The following is a 15,926-nucleotide window of genomic DNA, read 5'->3' as shown; positions in this document are numbered from 1 at the left end:
GGTTTTGTAGCTTGTTCATGAATATGTGTATTATAATAAACATTTTTTCCATCTTTCTCCTTTTCATACAAAGTAGAGAAAACATAGAGATAAATATACAGCTATATATATTTTCTTGCTGTATTTATGTATTCATTTCAGATTTTGTTTCTAGATTCATTGGTACCATCATTCAAGTGCCTTCAGTGAGGGTGTGTTAACAGTTTGCCCCACTATCCCTGCTAGACTCTCATTGATGAATCTTAGCTCAACAGTAGATTTGTGGTATTCACTCAATTGTCACATTCCATTTTACTCCTGAATCCAAGGATAATGAAGACTGTATTTCACCAGTCTAGACCACTGATGGTGTCCTGTTAATTCCAGTTATGTCATTACTCTTTATTAGAAACAGTGCTTTCCATAAGAAACGGTTCTGGATTACAGCTGGAGTTTGGTGGGTCTCTCATTTCTGTTGGATCAATACAGTTATGCTGAATTTTGTTTCTCTCTTTGTATGTCCTGACATTATGTAAAGTCATTTTTTGATTCTTTTGTGCTTGCTTTTTCTTTGTGGCTTTGCTATGCTTGCAGGCAATTTCTGTCATGATTAAGATTTTATTAATTCATATTCTCTGCATTCTCTCAGCATGTGAGTGCATTTGCTTCAGTGATGGTGTTTCATTAGGAGCTTTGAGTTCAGTGCATTGGTTCCTATTTCTGCAATTGTGTTATTAATTTTTTTAATTTTTAAGTTTGATGCTTATATCATATCTTTCTAGTCCCAGAACGTTTTCATGATATGTACTGTTAAGTAATAAGTTTCTGGGTTGAACCTGAAGTGCTATTTTTAATCATGAAAGGTATAAATGGTTTGAGACCCAGTTACTTGAGGGAGCAAGTTGAGTGCTGTGGAATCATTAGACCTCTTTTGCTATAAATGGGAGGAAGCAGTGGATAGACTGCTCTCTGTAAAGGCTTCCTAAATTGAAATTAATTTCATTTCTTGTTCTAGCATATCCCAGTTTGGATAATCTCTTGAGTGTAATGAAAGCTCTATCTCCATATTTTATGGTAGGTAGGTGAAGGTTCTGGATGGCAGTCTAGTGTGATTTGATTCCCTAGAGCTTGAATTTTTAAAGTTGTCTGTTAACTGCAAGACAGAGGTTGGATTCTTAGTAATATGTTTAAAATTTCAGTGATTTTAACTGTTTAGTAGCTTTGTCACTACTTAATGCTAAACCATTTTGTATGTTAGTGCATCTTATACAGCCTGTGTCCTAACATAGGTTACTATTTGGGCTTGACTGTCTTAAAATTTAATTTGGCTTGTACTTGCTGAGTTTGTGTGTAGAGTTAATATGCAGACAAGTGAGGCACAATTGAAAATAATAGCCTAAACAAAGAATAACCTGATTAAATAAACTCCTTCATTGCTAGTCTGGTTCCTTAGGCAGTTGCACTGCTGTGATCACACTGACCTGCCCTTCCAGATTCTGAAGCTATTTGCCATGTTCTGAAGCTATTTTCATTTGTCTCCAGCATTAGAGATCTCAAAGATATTTGGCTTTTATAAATTTTGTGAATATCGGTAGCAGAGGGAGACCTGAAATAGCAGATTTTGTTTCCAGTGCTAGTATTTTGTTGAAGCTGCCAGGTGACCACTTGCTCATAGCTCAGAAGTAGCTCCACTGCTGTATTGCCTTTGACCAATAGACAGGACAAATGAGGGATCCTGGCTGATCTTGAGACTTGGGACCAGAGGTAGGGAACTCAGAGAAAGGTGATCATAAGAGACCTGGAGGAGTTTGGCTCTTTGCATGGAAAGAGGTGGAAATGGAGTATAGGAACCTGTGCTTTACTAATTTCACTGCTTGCAAAACAGCTTTAATGTTAGCCCTGGTAAAGCTTTGTTACATGCTGCTTCATCTTTCTTAGTTTCATATTCTCTGTCTCGCCTAGCCGGTTTCAAACTGGTTCTGTGGCTTACCTTGAAACTCTTCTTCTGTCCTGCAGAAGTAGTAGTTTTGCGAAGTCGTTACTAAAATTGACTTAGCAGTGTTGCATTTCGGTAAGTCCACGAGTAAACTTGTGGCTAATTAAAGCAAAAAGTACTACACAAATGCTTACAGTGTTCAGAAGTGAATATGCAGGCTGTTAACATTTTGTAATTGGTATTTTGTAGTTGCAGAACATTATGGAAAACAGCTGTGTGGCTGCTCATGGATTTTACAGTGCTATGCAAGGTGCAGGTGTTTTGTATTTAGGAATGGTGGTAGTTACCTCTGCTACCACTTGGACCAAGTCTTAGGTTTAGATCTCAGATTCTTCTTCATCTGATTTAAAGTTCTAATTAGGATCTTGTAATATAGCTCTTATTTTGAGTTACATTGATGTATGTCCTGGAGAAGTGAAATAATGAGAAAAAAAAAAAGTAAGGTGCCTTTTTTTTTTTTTTTCATTAGGGCTAAATGAGTTTTAAGAATTAATCTCCATATGGACCTCTTTCTTTCCTTAGATTTACATTGCCAGGCTAAAAATTATCAGAGCTGAAACTACCTTTAAAATGATGTGAACGTGGGCTGGCTAACATTTAATACTAGTTTTCAGTATTTAATATTTTTTAGTATTATAAAAAGTATTTATTGTCACATATAAGATGCAGTAAATAAATAGTTCATCATAATTAATACTCTATTAATTTGTTACTGGTGTTGTAAGTATTTAATATTAGTTAATAATTGTTAAAAATAGGTATCGGGGGACAAGATGTTAAGGTGTGATGTAGATGGCCTATTTCACTTGCAGCTTTCTGTTCCTGCAGACAGTGATCCTGTCCTCACCTTGTTGTTTTTCCCTTGCATTATCTTTTGTACTTGTCTGATCTCTCAATGAAATGATTCAGATCACTGACCAGGTAGGAAGTTCATCTAACTGAAGGAAAGTGAGCTTTTGAAGCTTTAGTGAGCTCATTTGGTTTATGAGTGGATCAGAGAAACATCAGAAGAAGATCCAAGGAGGTTGGAGTGGTGCTGTGTAGCCAGACAAGGGAGTGCATGGGCCAGTCCCTGGGTCAGTGGTGCTGAGCTGCCTTGTCAAACTGCACCCAGACATTAGGCTTTTCACTTTCTAAATACTGCACTGTGATATTGTCTTGTTCTTAATAAGCCTGATGAACAAACAGGACTTCTGTGATCGTCTCCCTGTATATGAGTAAAATTATCTTTTTTCATAGTATAAGTGGTTACTGACAATTTCTGGACCTTAATATTTGAGAATTGGTTACTCTGTTGTTGCAAGAGAGGATATTTGGTTTTCTAATTGTAGAATGGTTTGGGTTGGAATAAAGATCATCTAGTTCCACTGCCCCTGCCATAGGGTTCCATTAGATCAGGTTGCTCAGAGCCTCAGCCAACCCACTTCGGGGGATATGGGGCATCCTCAGCTTCTCTGGGCAGCCTGTGCCAGTGCCTCACTCCCCTCACAGTAAAGAACTTTTTCCCAATATCTGATCTAATCCTATCCCCTTTCAGTTTAAGGAGGACATTCCCCTTGTCCTGTTACTCCGTGCCCTTGTTAGAAAGTCCCTCTAATCTCTCTTGTAGCCTTTTTAGGCACTGGAAGGTGCTATAAGGTTTCCCTGGAGCATTCTCTTCTCCAGGCTGAGCACCCCCAGCTATCCCAGCCTGGTGCTCCAGCCCTCTGACCATCTTTGTGGCCTTCTCTGGACTTGCTCCAGCAGGTCCACGTCTTTCCTTTGTTGGGGACCCCAGAGCTGGATGCAGCACTCCAGGTGGGATCTCAGGAGTGCAGAGATAGACAGAATCCCCTCCTTCAACCTGCTGCCCATGCTGGTTCTGATGCAGCCCAGGACACTGTTGGCTTTCTGGACTGCAAGCACGCGTTGATGGGGCACGTTGAACTTCTTGTCCACCGACACCCACAGGTCCCTTCTCCACTCATCCAGTATTTGTGCTTGGGACCTTGTACTTGGCCTTGCTGAACTTACTGAGGTTTGCCCAGGCCTACCTCTCAAGCGTTTTGGGTCCTTCTGGATGGCCATTAAGGCTGTTTTGATGAGCTAAAATTTGTGTTTATAGAATCCTGGTTCTTTGGTTTTGTTCTGGTAGTTCAGGAGCAGATCCTCTGCAGTTTGCTGTTTGTCCATTTCTTATGTACAGCTCTGACATAATCTCTTGCTACTATCTTTGAGTTTCTGTCTTAATGTTACCTCTGATAAGTAAAAACAACAGAAAAAACCCTCCTCTGGAACTATTTAGGTACTTTTTAAAAGGTGTTAAGACTAATGTGGTTGGTGTGTGTAATACTGTTAATATACACATTAGACAGAAATTTCCATGAAAGTATAAAGTCCTCTTACAGTTTTTCCTGGCTGCATGGTGGACGGTTTGACGGGTAGAACAAGGTATTGGAAAACTCTTACACAGAGGAAGAGCATAATGTGTTTAAACATCTTAGAGATAACATCAGAATAAATTAATGGTGTGTTTGTTAGTATCTTAATTTTCCTCAGCTCTTTTTTCCTTCTTTATTGCACTATTAGCTCTTTTGCAAGTAGGGTGAGAGTGGCAGTGTCATGTATGATATAAAAAGTACAGTTAGAGAGATAGAATGCTTGTTCAGACATACAGGTAAAATATTATGGAAGTTTAATATTTAAAATTAAATACTTTCATATTTTTTGTAATGTTTTCAGAATAAATGTTTTTAATATTTCACATAGGCTAGTCACTAAGAGTTTGACAGAGACTTCCGTTTTACTAAGCTGAAGTTTCCTCTTTTTTCTGGAAGGATATTTGTAATAAGAGTATTACAAATGAGCCAATTAAGTATGGTCCAATGCTTTTTGTTTTCAGAAAGATGAAGGTAGTGATGCTAGTTTGAGTGATAGCCACATCTCTCCTCCCGCCAAACGTACCTCAAAACATGCTGATCCTGTGTGCAAAGACAAATCAAAATCACGCAGTACTGGGCAGCGAGAGGAATGGAGCATCTCAACTGGACAGTCCAGGTAATTGGTGCCAAGAGGAAAAGAAACTCTTGCCAGTTTTTCCTATGTTGTTAACCCACTTATGCTATTTCTGCAGTTAGCTGCAGCTCAAGAGTATACTTCTGAAGTGTGTTATTTTCATACAATTTTCTTTAGTTTAAGACTCCAGGAGTGTGGATTACATCAATCCTCTCATCTCTGTTTCCATTCTATGCATATTTGTGCAAAAACAGAAAGTAATTTTATTTGAGTTCTAGATTCTTGATACATCTGAATTTAGGGAAGTAATTGGTATTTTCATGGGTTCAGGCTTTAAGAAGACATGACATTTTAATTAGAAAATCAGTGTTGTCGTCTTTAGGGAACTGATAATGGTCAAGTTTATTTCCATTGCTGTTTCAGCCTTTTATCCCTGTTTGATTATAGAGACTCAAGCAAATTTTATGTATTATTGCCTCAGTGTTGCCACATTTTTATAACTTGAGAGAGAAATGATTAATTTTATTTTATAACTGTGATTTGTTGTATTTTACGAAGCACTCTTGTATGCATGAGGTTCCTTACGTGATTACAAGTAACTGTGAGGTGGTGTACACAGTATTTTCCTGATCCATGAAATTTCAGTTAATACTGATTCTTTTGTAGATATGTATTTCATCTTTATGTACAAATCAAAATGGTTCTTGTAATGCTTCGTATGTAAGTGTGACTGTAAATCAGTAGTGGACTGTTGTCTGCTAGGATGAAGTTTATTTAAAAACTTTGTAAATCCTAAAATAGACCTTCTTCTGTTATTTTTTCTCTTTTAAAACAGAATAAATGAAATATAGCATATTAATATGCCATGGTCACTGGGAATATATTGAAACTTATGAACATTCTGTTCCTTTTTTTGTAAGTGTAGACTTGTACAGTACCTCTTAAAAATGTTAAGATACAAAAAAAAACCATTTAATAAGGCTGGGAGAATTTAGATCACTGTGTCAAATGAAATTTGGCCAAGGTACTGAAACTCATGTTGTTGCTCATTTAAAACCCACTGCAACGTCTTTGCATCTGAGGTTTTTTGTTGTTTCTGCCGAAATCCAAAGTGCTACACTCAAGAGTCATCTTGAGTCAGTAAGACTTTTCCCAAAAGTTTGTAGCTTCTGCTGTTTTATCCAAAGTGTTGGAATGATAATTGCCTATGGTGAGCTATATCAAGGTTCTGTTCTGAAATGTAAGGGGAAAGTTAGCAGTAGGAACATTGAAGGAATTAATAAGAAAAAAGATGTTTAGATAATTCAAGGGTTTTCATATAATTGGTATTGGGCAGTTTTGTCCTCATTCCAATGTTGGGCATGAAGCAGATTCTTCAGAGGCTGCATGTCGCAAAGGTTTTGAAATCATAGTGTATCATGTAGGATTTTGTGTTTACAGTTATATTTTCAGCATGTGCCTTTTGCTTGGCTAAGGAATGTTAACATTACTTGTGTGTCTGATCTGTTTCCTAGGTTAACTTCTCAGCCTGGTGCTACACTACCAAATGGACGTAGCTTATGTAAGTGTATTATATCTACTTTTGTATCTACTTTTACTTTTAGCAATTTTATGTTAGTGATCTTCAGTGGCATATGTTTTTGATAACTTTGCTGATTACTCTGACCATTTTGACTAGAAAAGTTACTGTTTTGGCTCAGTTTTCTTCTGTCAGCATCTTGGATGCTCTCTGTGGATATGGGGAACATTTCTAGATGAAAATCCATTTCTCTTCTCAATTCAGACCTCTTGGCCATGATCTTGATGTTTTCGTTAATTCCCAAATTACTGTTAGGAACTAATTTTGGCCTTCCTTGCCCAGCTGGTGTCTTTAATTTACTTTACTCTCTTTACTCATCTGAAATTTGGCCTTTTGTAGTTCTTAAGATTACTTAACTCTACTATTGCTTTAGAGAGACCTGCCTTGTCTGCAGCTCCTGCTACCTTGAACAATCTTTCTATGCTTGTAGCTTACAAACTTACCATTTCATTGCTTTTCTCAGCTAAAACCACTTTGTCTTTTGTGTCCCTTTTTCATCAATTCTGTCCCGTTTAGTTCAGTGTTGACTCTATGTACATGTTAATTCATTAAGCATATTTGGTATTTTAGTATTTATTGTGGTGCCTGAGGAACAATCAGGAGTGGGATCTCTTTATTTGGCACTGTATAGAGTAGCTGGGAAATCCACATGTGGTATCTCACCTTTTGATACTCTATTTGAATGACTACGAATTGAACCTGTGGGCCAAGTGTGCATTGTAGTACTGATGTTAACCTAAAAATATTGCATGGTTATTTGAATGCCAAATTTTCATCATAAAGTAAGATTATCATATAAGGAAACAATCTGAAGAAATAGCTTTTAAAGTAACTTTGTTAGGAATTAAAAAGAATATGGTTCTTTAGATCGTACTGTGCTCCATAACTTCTGATTTATTGTCCTTGCTGAGTATTCTCTTATTAATTCTTGTTTGTGAAAATGTTGTTTCCTGCATTTTTAAGTAGTAATACAAATTTCTCTTAGCTCTCAAAAGCCACCCCCTTCGAGGGGAAAAAAAGGGAGATGGGGACCATGCTTGCATAAACGGAGATATAGAAGTCAGAAAAAGTTGTCGGTCCAGGAAAAACAGATTCGAAACTTTGAATCAGAGTTTATTGTTTGATCAGCTAGTAAACAGGTATGTGGGGATACTTCAGTTGTATTCACAAAGCACCTTAATGATGTCTTAAAATTAGAAACCCCTGTGTTGCAGTGCCGTGTCTGTTTTACTGTGGGGATGCACTGAGACAAGCTAGATTGTGGTTTGAGTGACAGCTGGGTCTGTGCTGTGACTGCCCATGGTATCCATGCTCTAAATACAGAGCACCTTCCCAGGCTTTCATTGAGGAGGAAGCTACTCTGTGTTTACACCTGGTTAAAACTGTATGTTGGCAGTTACTGCAGAGTGCCTGACATGCTGTAAATCCACACCCTAGTTTGTTTCTTGGTAACCTGTTTATGTAGTGATACCCTAAATGTGATGTAAATTGGTGATTAGCAGCAGTGCTTGGAAGCTTTCTAGATTTTACGTGTATGATTTTGATCATAAAATATCAAAAGTTTGTAGCTTTCTTTTCGTTCTTGTTTTTTTGCCATTTGTTAGTAATTCACATAGGGTGGGTGTCACTTTTTGACATTTACTGTGCAGACAAAGTAGGTCAGACAGGGAGGCACGGTCTGGTCTGAGCATAGGAATGGGAGCCAGAAATGCTTTTCTTGAAATATTATTTCTGTGTGGCCCTGGGCAGGTCACTTAATATGTCCCAATCTTCCCACCTGTAAAACAGGTTTTAACAGACACATCTGTGGGAGACTGCTTTCTCTAGTATTGGAAAATGATTTAAACATAAACATTCAATTACCAAGTATGATCTTTATTGTTAAATGTATTCTGTTGAGTCTTTTATTAATTTTCTTTTTCAACTTACTCAGTAACTACTTAGCATCAGCTTGCAAATTTATGTTAAGTTACATTTATTTTTCTAGTTGCAGTTGAATCTCCCTCTCCTCCTCAACAGTAGGAGAAAGTCTACCATGAAGATTGTAATTTGATAAGATCATGGTACTGAAGTCTGTATATGAGCTTACACTGATAACAATGCGTCCCATAATCATTGGAGGTTTTTAAGAACAGGTCAGACAAATATCTGTCAGGAATGATGTAGGCATTCTGTAGTTTGCTCTTGCCTGGCAGAGCATGTAGAGTTTTCCAGGTCCCTTCCAACTGTATTTTTTTTGATAGCAAACTGCAGCATGATTTTACTTGAAGTGGTTCTGTCATACATCAGATATTTTAGAAGAATTGTTTAAAATTGAGACGAGCTCTCAAAACAAAATCTTGATTTTACTGACTTATTTCACCAGAACTTCCACTATCTTCTCTCAAGGCAGGATTTCACCCTTTAGATTTACCTCTAAGCTGCTGGAAAAAAAAGGAAGGGAAAGTTTCTGCCTTCTTCCAGTTATTATACAATTACAGTATAATTCCAGTGGAAATCTACTATAATCACCATGGAGAGCAGTAACATGGTGTTCAGGACAGGTGGCCAAATAATTGACTTGGCCTGGCTAATACTCTGTTGTTCTCTTCCTTAGCAATGAAGCATCTTGGCAAGTTGTTATTTATATACCACCATTGTTTTGACAGCTGTTTACAAATGCTCCAGATAATAAAAATGTAGACTAATTAAATAGATGAGAAATGGTAGTGAGGTCAAATACTGAACAATGAAATTCTGGGTGTGACTGATTTACCACAAAAAAAATTCTTTGTTTTAGTGTCTTTTTGAGGCCAGAGTAAGAAAGTGTAAAGCTTATGGGGTGGAGGCATTAATTGCATTCCCAGTATTATAATTATGTAGGTAAAAAGCTTTACTTTCTTATTTTGCAAATTTAATCTTACCTGACACCCAGTCTTAACATCTAAGCAGTTACAAAGCAAAAATTTTTTAAAATGTTTTTTAAAATGTTACAGCCTAATTCGAATCCCAGATTTTAATAGCATCAGCAGTTCTTCTTTTGCATACTTCTTAGTTTATATTCTGTAGGTTCATCTTTCAGTTTTATTATCGTTGGTTTTGTAGTTAATTGATAGACATCTTAAGATGTTAGATGTTATGTAAAAAGTTCTGCATTCTACTATTTTGACTGATTTTTTTATCTTTGTGTATTAATTGATATATGTATTTTAGTACTGCTGAAGCCGTCCTGCAGGAAATGGACAATATTAACATCAGGAGAAACAGGCGATCGGGGGAAGTAGAACGGCTACGGATGTGGACAGACACAGAATTCGTAAGTGCAAAGTGTCCCAGCTTTTGAATAAAAGAAATATCAAGGGGGAGCATGTTTGTTTTTGCAAAGACCACACATTTGTCTAGCTCTGTCTAAAGGTTTCTGATTTTCCTCAGTGGACAACATTAAAAAACTTGATAAACTGAAATTCAGAACTAAATTCATGGATATATACTAAAATATGCTTTCTTTATTGTAAATTGACTGTCATGCTCTCACAATGTGCTGTGATGTTTCTCCTTTGCTTTGAAGCACACTCTGATAGCCTAGAAACAGGACCAGTGACTGTCATCTGCTTTGTTCCCTAAACCAGCTTGATACTGATGTTAGCTGTGTTAGATGGACTAAGTACTATCTGAGAGACTTACTTTAGCACCTCTTAAAGGAGACTACTTTTGTTGTCTACCTGTGGAGAACTCTGCTGGAAAAACATCTGAGGACTACAGATTGTGTGGAGCATTACAAAGTGTTCTGAGTTGGAAGGGATCCAAAGGATCATCAAGTCCAGCTCTTAAGTGAATGGCCCATACAGGGATCAAACCTGCAACTTTGGCATTATTAACATCACGCTCTAACCAGATGAGCTAATCTCAGGATATTACTGAACTGAGGGCTTAACACTGTGAGAGACATGGGACAGTACTGATGGGAGTGCATGTGCATTTTATTCCAGGAAAACATGGATATGTATTCTCGAGTGAAAAGGAGGAGGAAATCACTGAGGAGAAATAGCTATGGGATTCAGAACCACCATGAGGTATCCACAGAAGGGGAAGAAGAAGGTAAGGGTTGCAAAGAATTGTAAGGGCTTGTCTGAAATCCTTGTAAAACAAAGTTTTCTGTAGCATAAGATAGCAATATATTGCACTATAGAGAGCAGAGCCTGGTTTCTAAATGTTTGTTCTACATTTCCTTACACCTGTTTTTCCTAACACTAAGTAATTGAAGCTTTCTTTATATTCCCTGTGACAATCCTCTGGTGGAAGCCAGGATGTGATGAATGTAATGTACAGCGCTGTGTGTTCTAACTGACTTGATTTTTCTCGTGTGCTGGGTGGTAGTTACCAGAAAGAATGTGTAATAGTCAGTCCTGTATTTTTTCTTTGGGGAGGGTATTAATTAAAGTCCTTGTTTTCTGTCCATCGACTGATTTTCAAAAGGCTTGTAGACACACAACTGTGTTTGAAATTCTACCTTCTTTTAAAAATTTGAATGAAACTGGCCAGTGGGTTCAAAAATTAATGAGAAAGAAGGGATTGTGGCTAACTGTGATGGCATGATCAGCATCATGCTTGGCTTCCTTAAGAAATCAGACTCAAACTTCAGGCATCCATATGGGGTTCAGCATAGCATATCTCAGTTTTTAACTAAAACTGCTGAACATGATATGATTTGTCCCAATGAATAAGAATTCAGTCTTAGTTCTGAGATCCATGGATGGAGATTCTGATACTGTTAATAGATGGGCCTAGGTTATGCCTTTATACACTATGTTTCTTTGCTTTGTGTAAAAATGTGAATCATAAAGTTGTACTTATTTTCGTGCTGTGTCAAATACTTGATTTTCTGACGCCCCTATGGGAAAAGAGAAGACAGGCATTATTCTTAATTGAAGGGTAATTATTGAAGGAAAAATACATGGATAAAAGTGATATTTGAAGTACTTTACAACTAAAACTGTTTTGAATGCATTTATTTTTCTCTCTGTTACTTTTCCAGAACCATCTGTAGAAAACTAGGAAATTTAACAATGATTGTAGATTTAGCTTGGTCTTCAAATTTCCAGTGATTTTCCAATTAGTGTTATTTAATAAGTGGGCAGTAATTCTTAGTGACCATTAAAATGTTAATTTTTAGGATGAAAGTAACTCTGACATCAAGTAGAAGTGTTCTCAAAATATTTTTACCTCTGAACAGAGTCTCAGGAAGAAGATGGAGATATAGAAGTAGAAGAAGCCGAGGGGGAAGAAAATGATCGGCCATATAATCTCAGACAGAGGAAAACTGTTGAAAGATACCAGGCCCCTCCAATAGGTGAGGAACCAGACAGTGCTTGTGTCCTTTTGGTCTGCTGACCTCCAAGAATAGCATGGGTGTGGGGAGGGAAAGGTTGGATGGCTACTCTTCATCCCTGACAGAGTTCCCACGCAGCACCTTGTGACTTCTGCCTTGCCGCTGTTGTTCACCACGCAAACAGGACTGCTGAGACACGGTCTGTCAGTTTGTCAGTGGGGGTGGCATTGCTGCCTCACTGAACTATGCAAGTACTGCCATATGCTGGGTTCAGGGCTGAGGGTGAGCGAGGTTTAAGTCAGGAAACATTTGACCTGAAGCAGTATAATAAATCAGGTAATTACTTAGAAAAAATAGTTGCTGTTACACCTGCTTTTCCTCTCGAGTGGTAAACCTAAATCATAACTGTAGATAAATGGCATAGCAGCAGTTACCACATTTTGCCTGGATGAGAAATTTAAAATATTTCACTTGGAAGTAACCTACAATGATCATCTGGTCTGACTGCCTGACAACTTCAGGGCAGACCGAAAGGTAAAATGTTATTCAGGGTGTTGTCCAAATGCCTCTTAAATGCTGACAGGCATTGGAGTATTGACCACCTCTTTAGGAACTGTGTTCAGTGTTGGGGCACCTTCTCAGTAAGGAAATGCTTCATGTCAAATTTGAGTTTGCCCTGATGCAGCTTTGAACCATTTCCACATGTCCTGTCACTGGATCCCAGGGAGAAGAGTTCAGCACCTCCATTTCCCCTTGTCAGGAAGCTGTAAAGAGCAATGAAGTTGTCCCTCAACCTCCTTTTCTCCCAGCTAGACAAACCTTGTGTCCTTAGCTGTTCCTCACAGGACATACCATCAGGGTCCATACAGGGTACAGTGTAGTGTCTCTTAATTTTTAACCTTTTAATACTTCTCTTTAAAATAATGTGGATATATTCGGTGGTGTATCAATGTGCTTTATCTTAAGGCAACTTGGAAATTAAAACTCTGATAGAGAAATGCTGTGGTTTATTTTTCGAGAGACATTTGAAAACATCCCATATTATCAGCTGTGAAAACGTTTCTGTATGGAGCTTCATGTCCTGAAAATAAACTAAAAATGCAATGCCCTGGTTGAGTTACATTCTGTGCTGTGATAGGCACAGCTGTGATGGTGTGAGGAGTACGAGGGTGGGATTGCTGTGCCTGTATTAAGCCAAGTATGGTGATAGTAAAACAAAACATAAGAGGTTTGATTTCCCACCACCCCCTAGTTCTTTTCTTAATTTGAGTTTTTAGAGACACCAGTGGTAACCTAATTGATGAAGTGATTATCTAGCACTTTTCTGCTGCGTTTAGATTAGTTGTTATTCTTTTGTAATTGATGTTACAAACCTGTAACTTCTCTTTCTTAGTGCCAGCTCATCAAAAAAAGAGAGAAAATACACTGTTTGACATTCACAGATCTCCTGCAAGAAGAAGCCATATCAGGTAAATGTCAGTCTTTTAGTATGTAGTTATTTGCTTTCCTTCAGGACATTCTGGTAGTTTTTGATTTTCAGACCATTCTTGAGTGAGCTGTACAGTTCATTCACGCATGTGCGTGGGGCTTGAATTGTATCCCAGGTTTAGACCCTGATCAGAACACAAATAGGAGAGTCTTGGCACTTTGCAATCCCAGTAGAAGCTTTGGGCTGAACAGAATGGAAACAGGTGTGCTGCAAGTACTGGGAAGAATTGTACATTGCACACTGTTTCTGTGAGGCCATACATTTTGTGTTTTAATCCGGAGCATCAGTTTAACATATAATCCCTTTTCTGTTCTGCAAAACTAGACAAATCAGGTTAATGTTTTTTGTTTTCTTTTAGTTCAAGTTTCATCCAAGGATTATCAACAATTTAATAAAATATTTAGCAAGCATAATTTTTGACTCTTATGTTTTGTGTCAAAGAAGTCTGGAATATACCAAGTTGTCTTGGAAACTGTCAGCAGGCTTTATGTAACAAAACAGATGAGATTACAGCTTAGTACATTTTTTAAAAAATAAACTTAGTCAAAGCTTCAAAAAGACAAATCTGTCCATGAACAGAATCCAAGTAAACGAATGCTAGTCATAGCTGAAACACTTGTCTTATTGCTCAATTTAATGGTGTAGTGAAAATATGAAAAGTAAATGAATAGATGAATCTTATGATTCTAAAGTTTCTTTGTAATACAAATAAGAGTTTGTCTTTTTTCTTCCTCCCCTTGAAGTGCAGATGACATTGTGTTAGATAATCTCACGACTTGTACTTACTATTAAGATATGCAGAGTGAAAACTATTATCACTGCAGTTTTAGTCTGCTCGTTGCTCCACTCTCATTTTATCCTTTCTTGTCAGGACACTATCATAAAATGTCTTGCCAATTGCGTGATATTCTCCTTGTGATACTTTGACATTTATCTCGTTTTTGGTCACTGAGCAGTAAAACTGATTGACCATGTTATCCATTGGCAAAAACCAGCTAGTTCAGTGCATTATTGTAGTCATACAAATGATGCAGCTCACTATATTCACCTAAAATCCAAGAGTTTTTACTAGTAGCCAGCTTTTTCATGGAAAAAAGTGCTGAATTTTTCAAACCAATATCAAACTCAACACCTTTTTGTACGGAAGATTTAATGTACGTTCTCTGATATTTCTGAAATACTCAGTTTTCTGAGATATGGTCATACTAAAATAAGAAATGGTTCATTCAGACTTTGAATAGTAATTTTACTTGGATTCAGATGTGAAGTTAAACTACAGTACTGGTATTTTATGAAACTGTTCTGCTGTTCAGAATGAATAACCTCATAAAAAGAGACTATATTCTTTGGGAAGTATGGATTTTTTTCAGAGAATATTTAAATGAAACCATCAAACTGAGTAAGGAGGTCTTGATATCTCTCTTGCGTTAGAGGTGGCTAAAGTGGTTGGAGGTTTTCCTAAGTACAGTTGCAGCTTATTGATTGAATACTCAAATCACATTGCTGAGGCAACATGCACTGGACTACATATCTTATGGGGTTCTACTGTTTTAGTGATGTTCATCTTGAAATCAGATAATCCCTGTGGTAAGAGCTGTTGTTCCCCTCTCAGATACTTAACAAAGGTAAAATTAGTGTGCATCTCAAACCTGAACAGTACTGTAAAAAAACCAAAAAATGCCATTCTACTGCAAAAAGGACTGAATTTTCTGTTTGTTTTGCCACTTCAACAGGAGAAAGAAGCATGCCATTCACAGCAGTGATACAACCTCTTCAGATGAAGAACGCTTTGAAAGAAGAAAATCTAAAAGCATAGCCAGAGCAAGAAATAGGTATCAAAACATTCTTGGTCTTCAGAAGGGTTTGATTTCTATTATGCATCATTTGATTCTGCAGACATGGTTTAGGAAAACTGCTGGTCACATTAATATAGATCTTGAAGTCTTATGAGTAGATAATTAATAATAGTGATAGAAAGATGGAAAGATAAGAATAGCTGTTTGATTCAGTTGGGTTATAAGATTGCTTCTGTTAGTTAAAATAAATTTCTATTCTTGGTGTTACTTGGTCCCAGTTAATTCAGTTATACTCCCAGTACTAGCTCTTCCCTCTTCCTCTTGTGTAACAATTCATGCATTCTACACACCCAACACATATTCTGTTGACCTTAAATTTATTTAGCAGTTATCTAAAAGTGGAAGATCTATAAGTAAATTTACTTACTACCATAGATGCATTAGTCGGAAAATTCAGCAGAAAAAAAAGTTTCCTGTTCTTTTTTTTCCAACTCTTCCTCTCTGCCACACTGTTCCCTTTTCCATCATGAGGAATTCAAGCGATTATACAACTACCAGAAGTACAGTTCTGAGTGTAACTTGTGTCTTTACTGGTACCTTTATCTGTGTAGTTGACCTGATACTACCTATGTAGTACCTACATAGGTACTACATCCTTAAAGCAAGGAAATGTTTCTTCTGTGTTTAATCAAAATAGTCTGTACAGCCTAGTTGTCCAGGTTGAAGTACCTGTATGGAAGCATAAAACTAACTTTATGTAAGGAACTTCCACATACACAGTAATA

General features: G+C 37.3%; 1 protein-coding gene across 2 annotated transcripts in view; it reads left to right on the top strand.

Annotated features, from left to right (window-relative positions):
- The window catches only part of ATAD2B (ATPase family AAA domain containing 2B), a 75,341-nt gene that overhangs the window by 11,409 nt on the left and 48,006 nt on the right, over positions 1-15,926 (top strand). For both annotated transcript variants that reach the window (XM_064650642.1, XM_064650641.1), the window contains exons 2-9: positions 4,857-5,011; positions 6,484-6,530; positions 7,534-7,687; positions 9,741-9,843; positions 10,517-10,625; positions 11,761-11,877; positions 13,250-13,325; positions 15,079-15,177. In XM_064650642.1, coding sequence (XP_064506712.1) covers positions 4,857-5,011; positions 6,484-6,530; positions 7,534-7,687; positions 9,741-9,843; positions 10,517-10,625; positions 11,761-11,877; positions 13,250-13,325; positions 15,079-15,177 — 860 coding nt within the window. The remainder of the gene's footprint in view (positions 1-4,856; positions 5,012-6,483; positions 6,531-7,533; positions 7,688-9,740; positions 9,844-10,516; positions 10,626-11,760; positions 11,878-13,249; positions 13,326-15,078; positions 15,178-15,926) is intronic.

Source organism: Pseudopipra pipra, chromosome 3 (assembly GCF_036250125.1).
Source record: "Pseudopipra pipra isolate bDixPip1 chromosome 3, bDixPip1.hap1, whole genome shotgun sequence".
In the NCBI taxonomy this organism is placed as follows: domain Eukaryota; kingdom Metazoa; phylum Chordata; class Aves; order Passeriformes; family Pipridae; genus Pseudopipra; species Pseudopipra pipra.
This window is presented reverse-complemented; position numbering and strand designations above follow the sequence as displayed.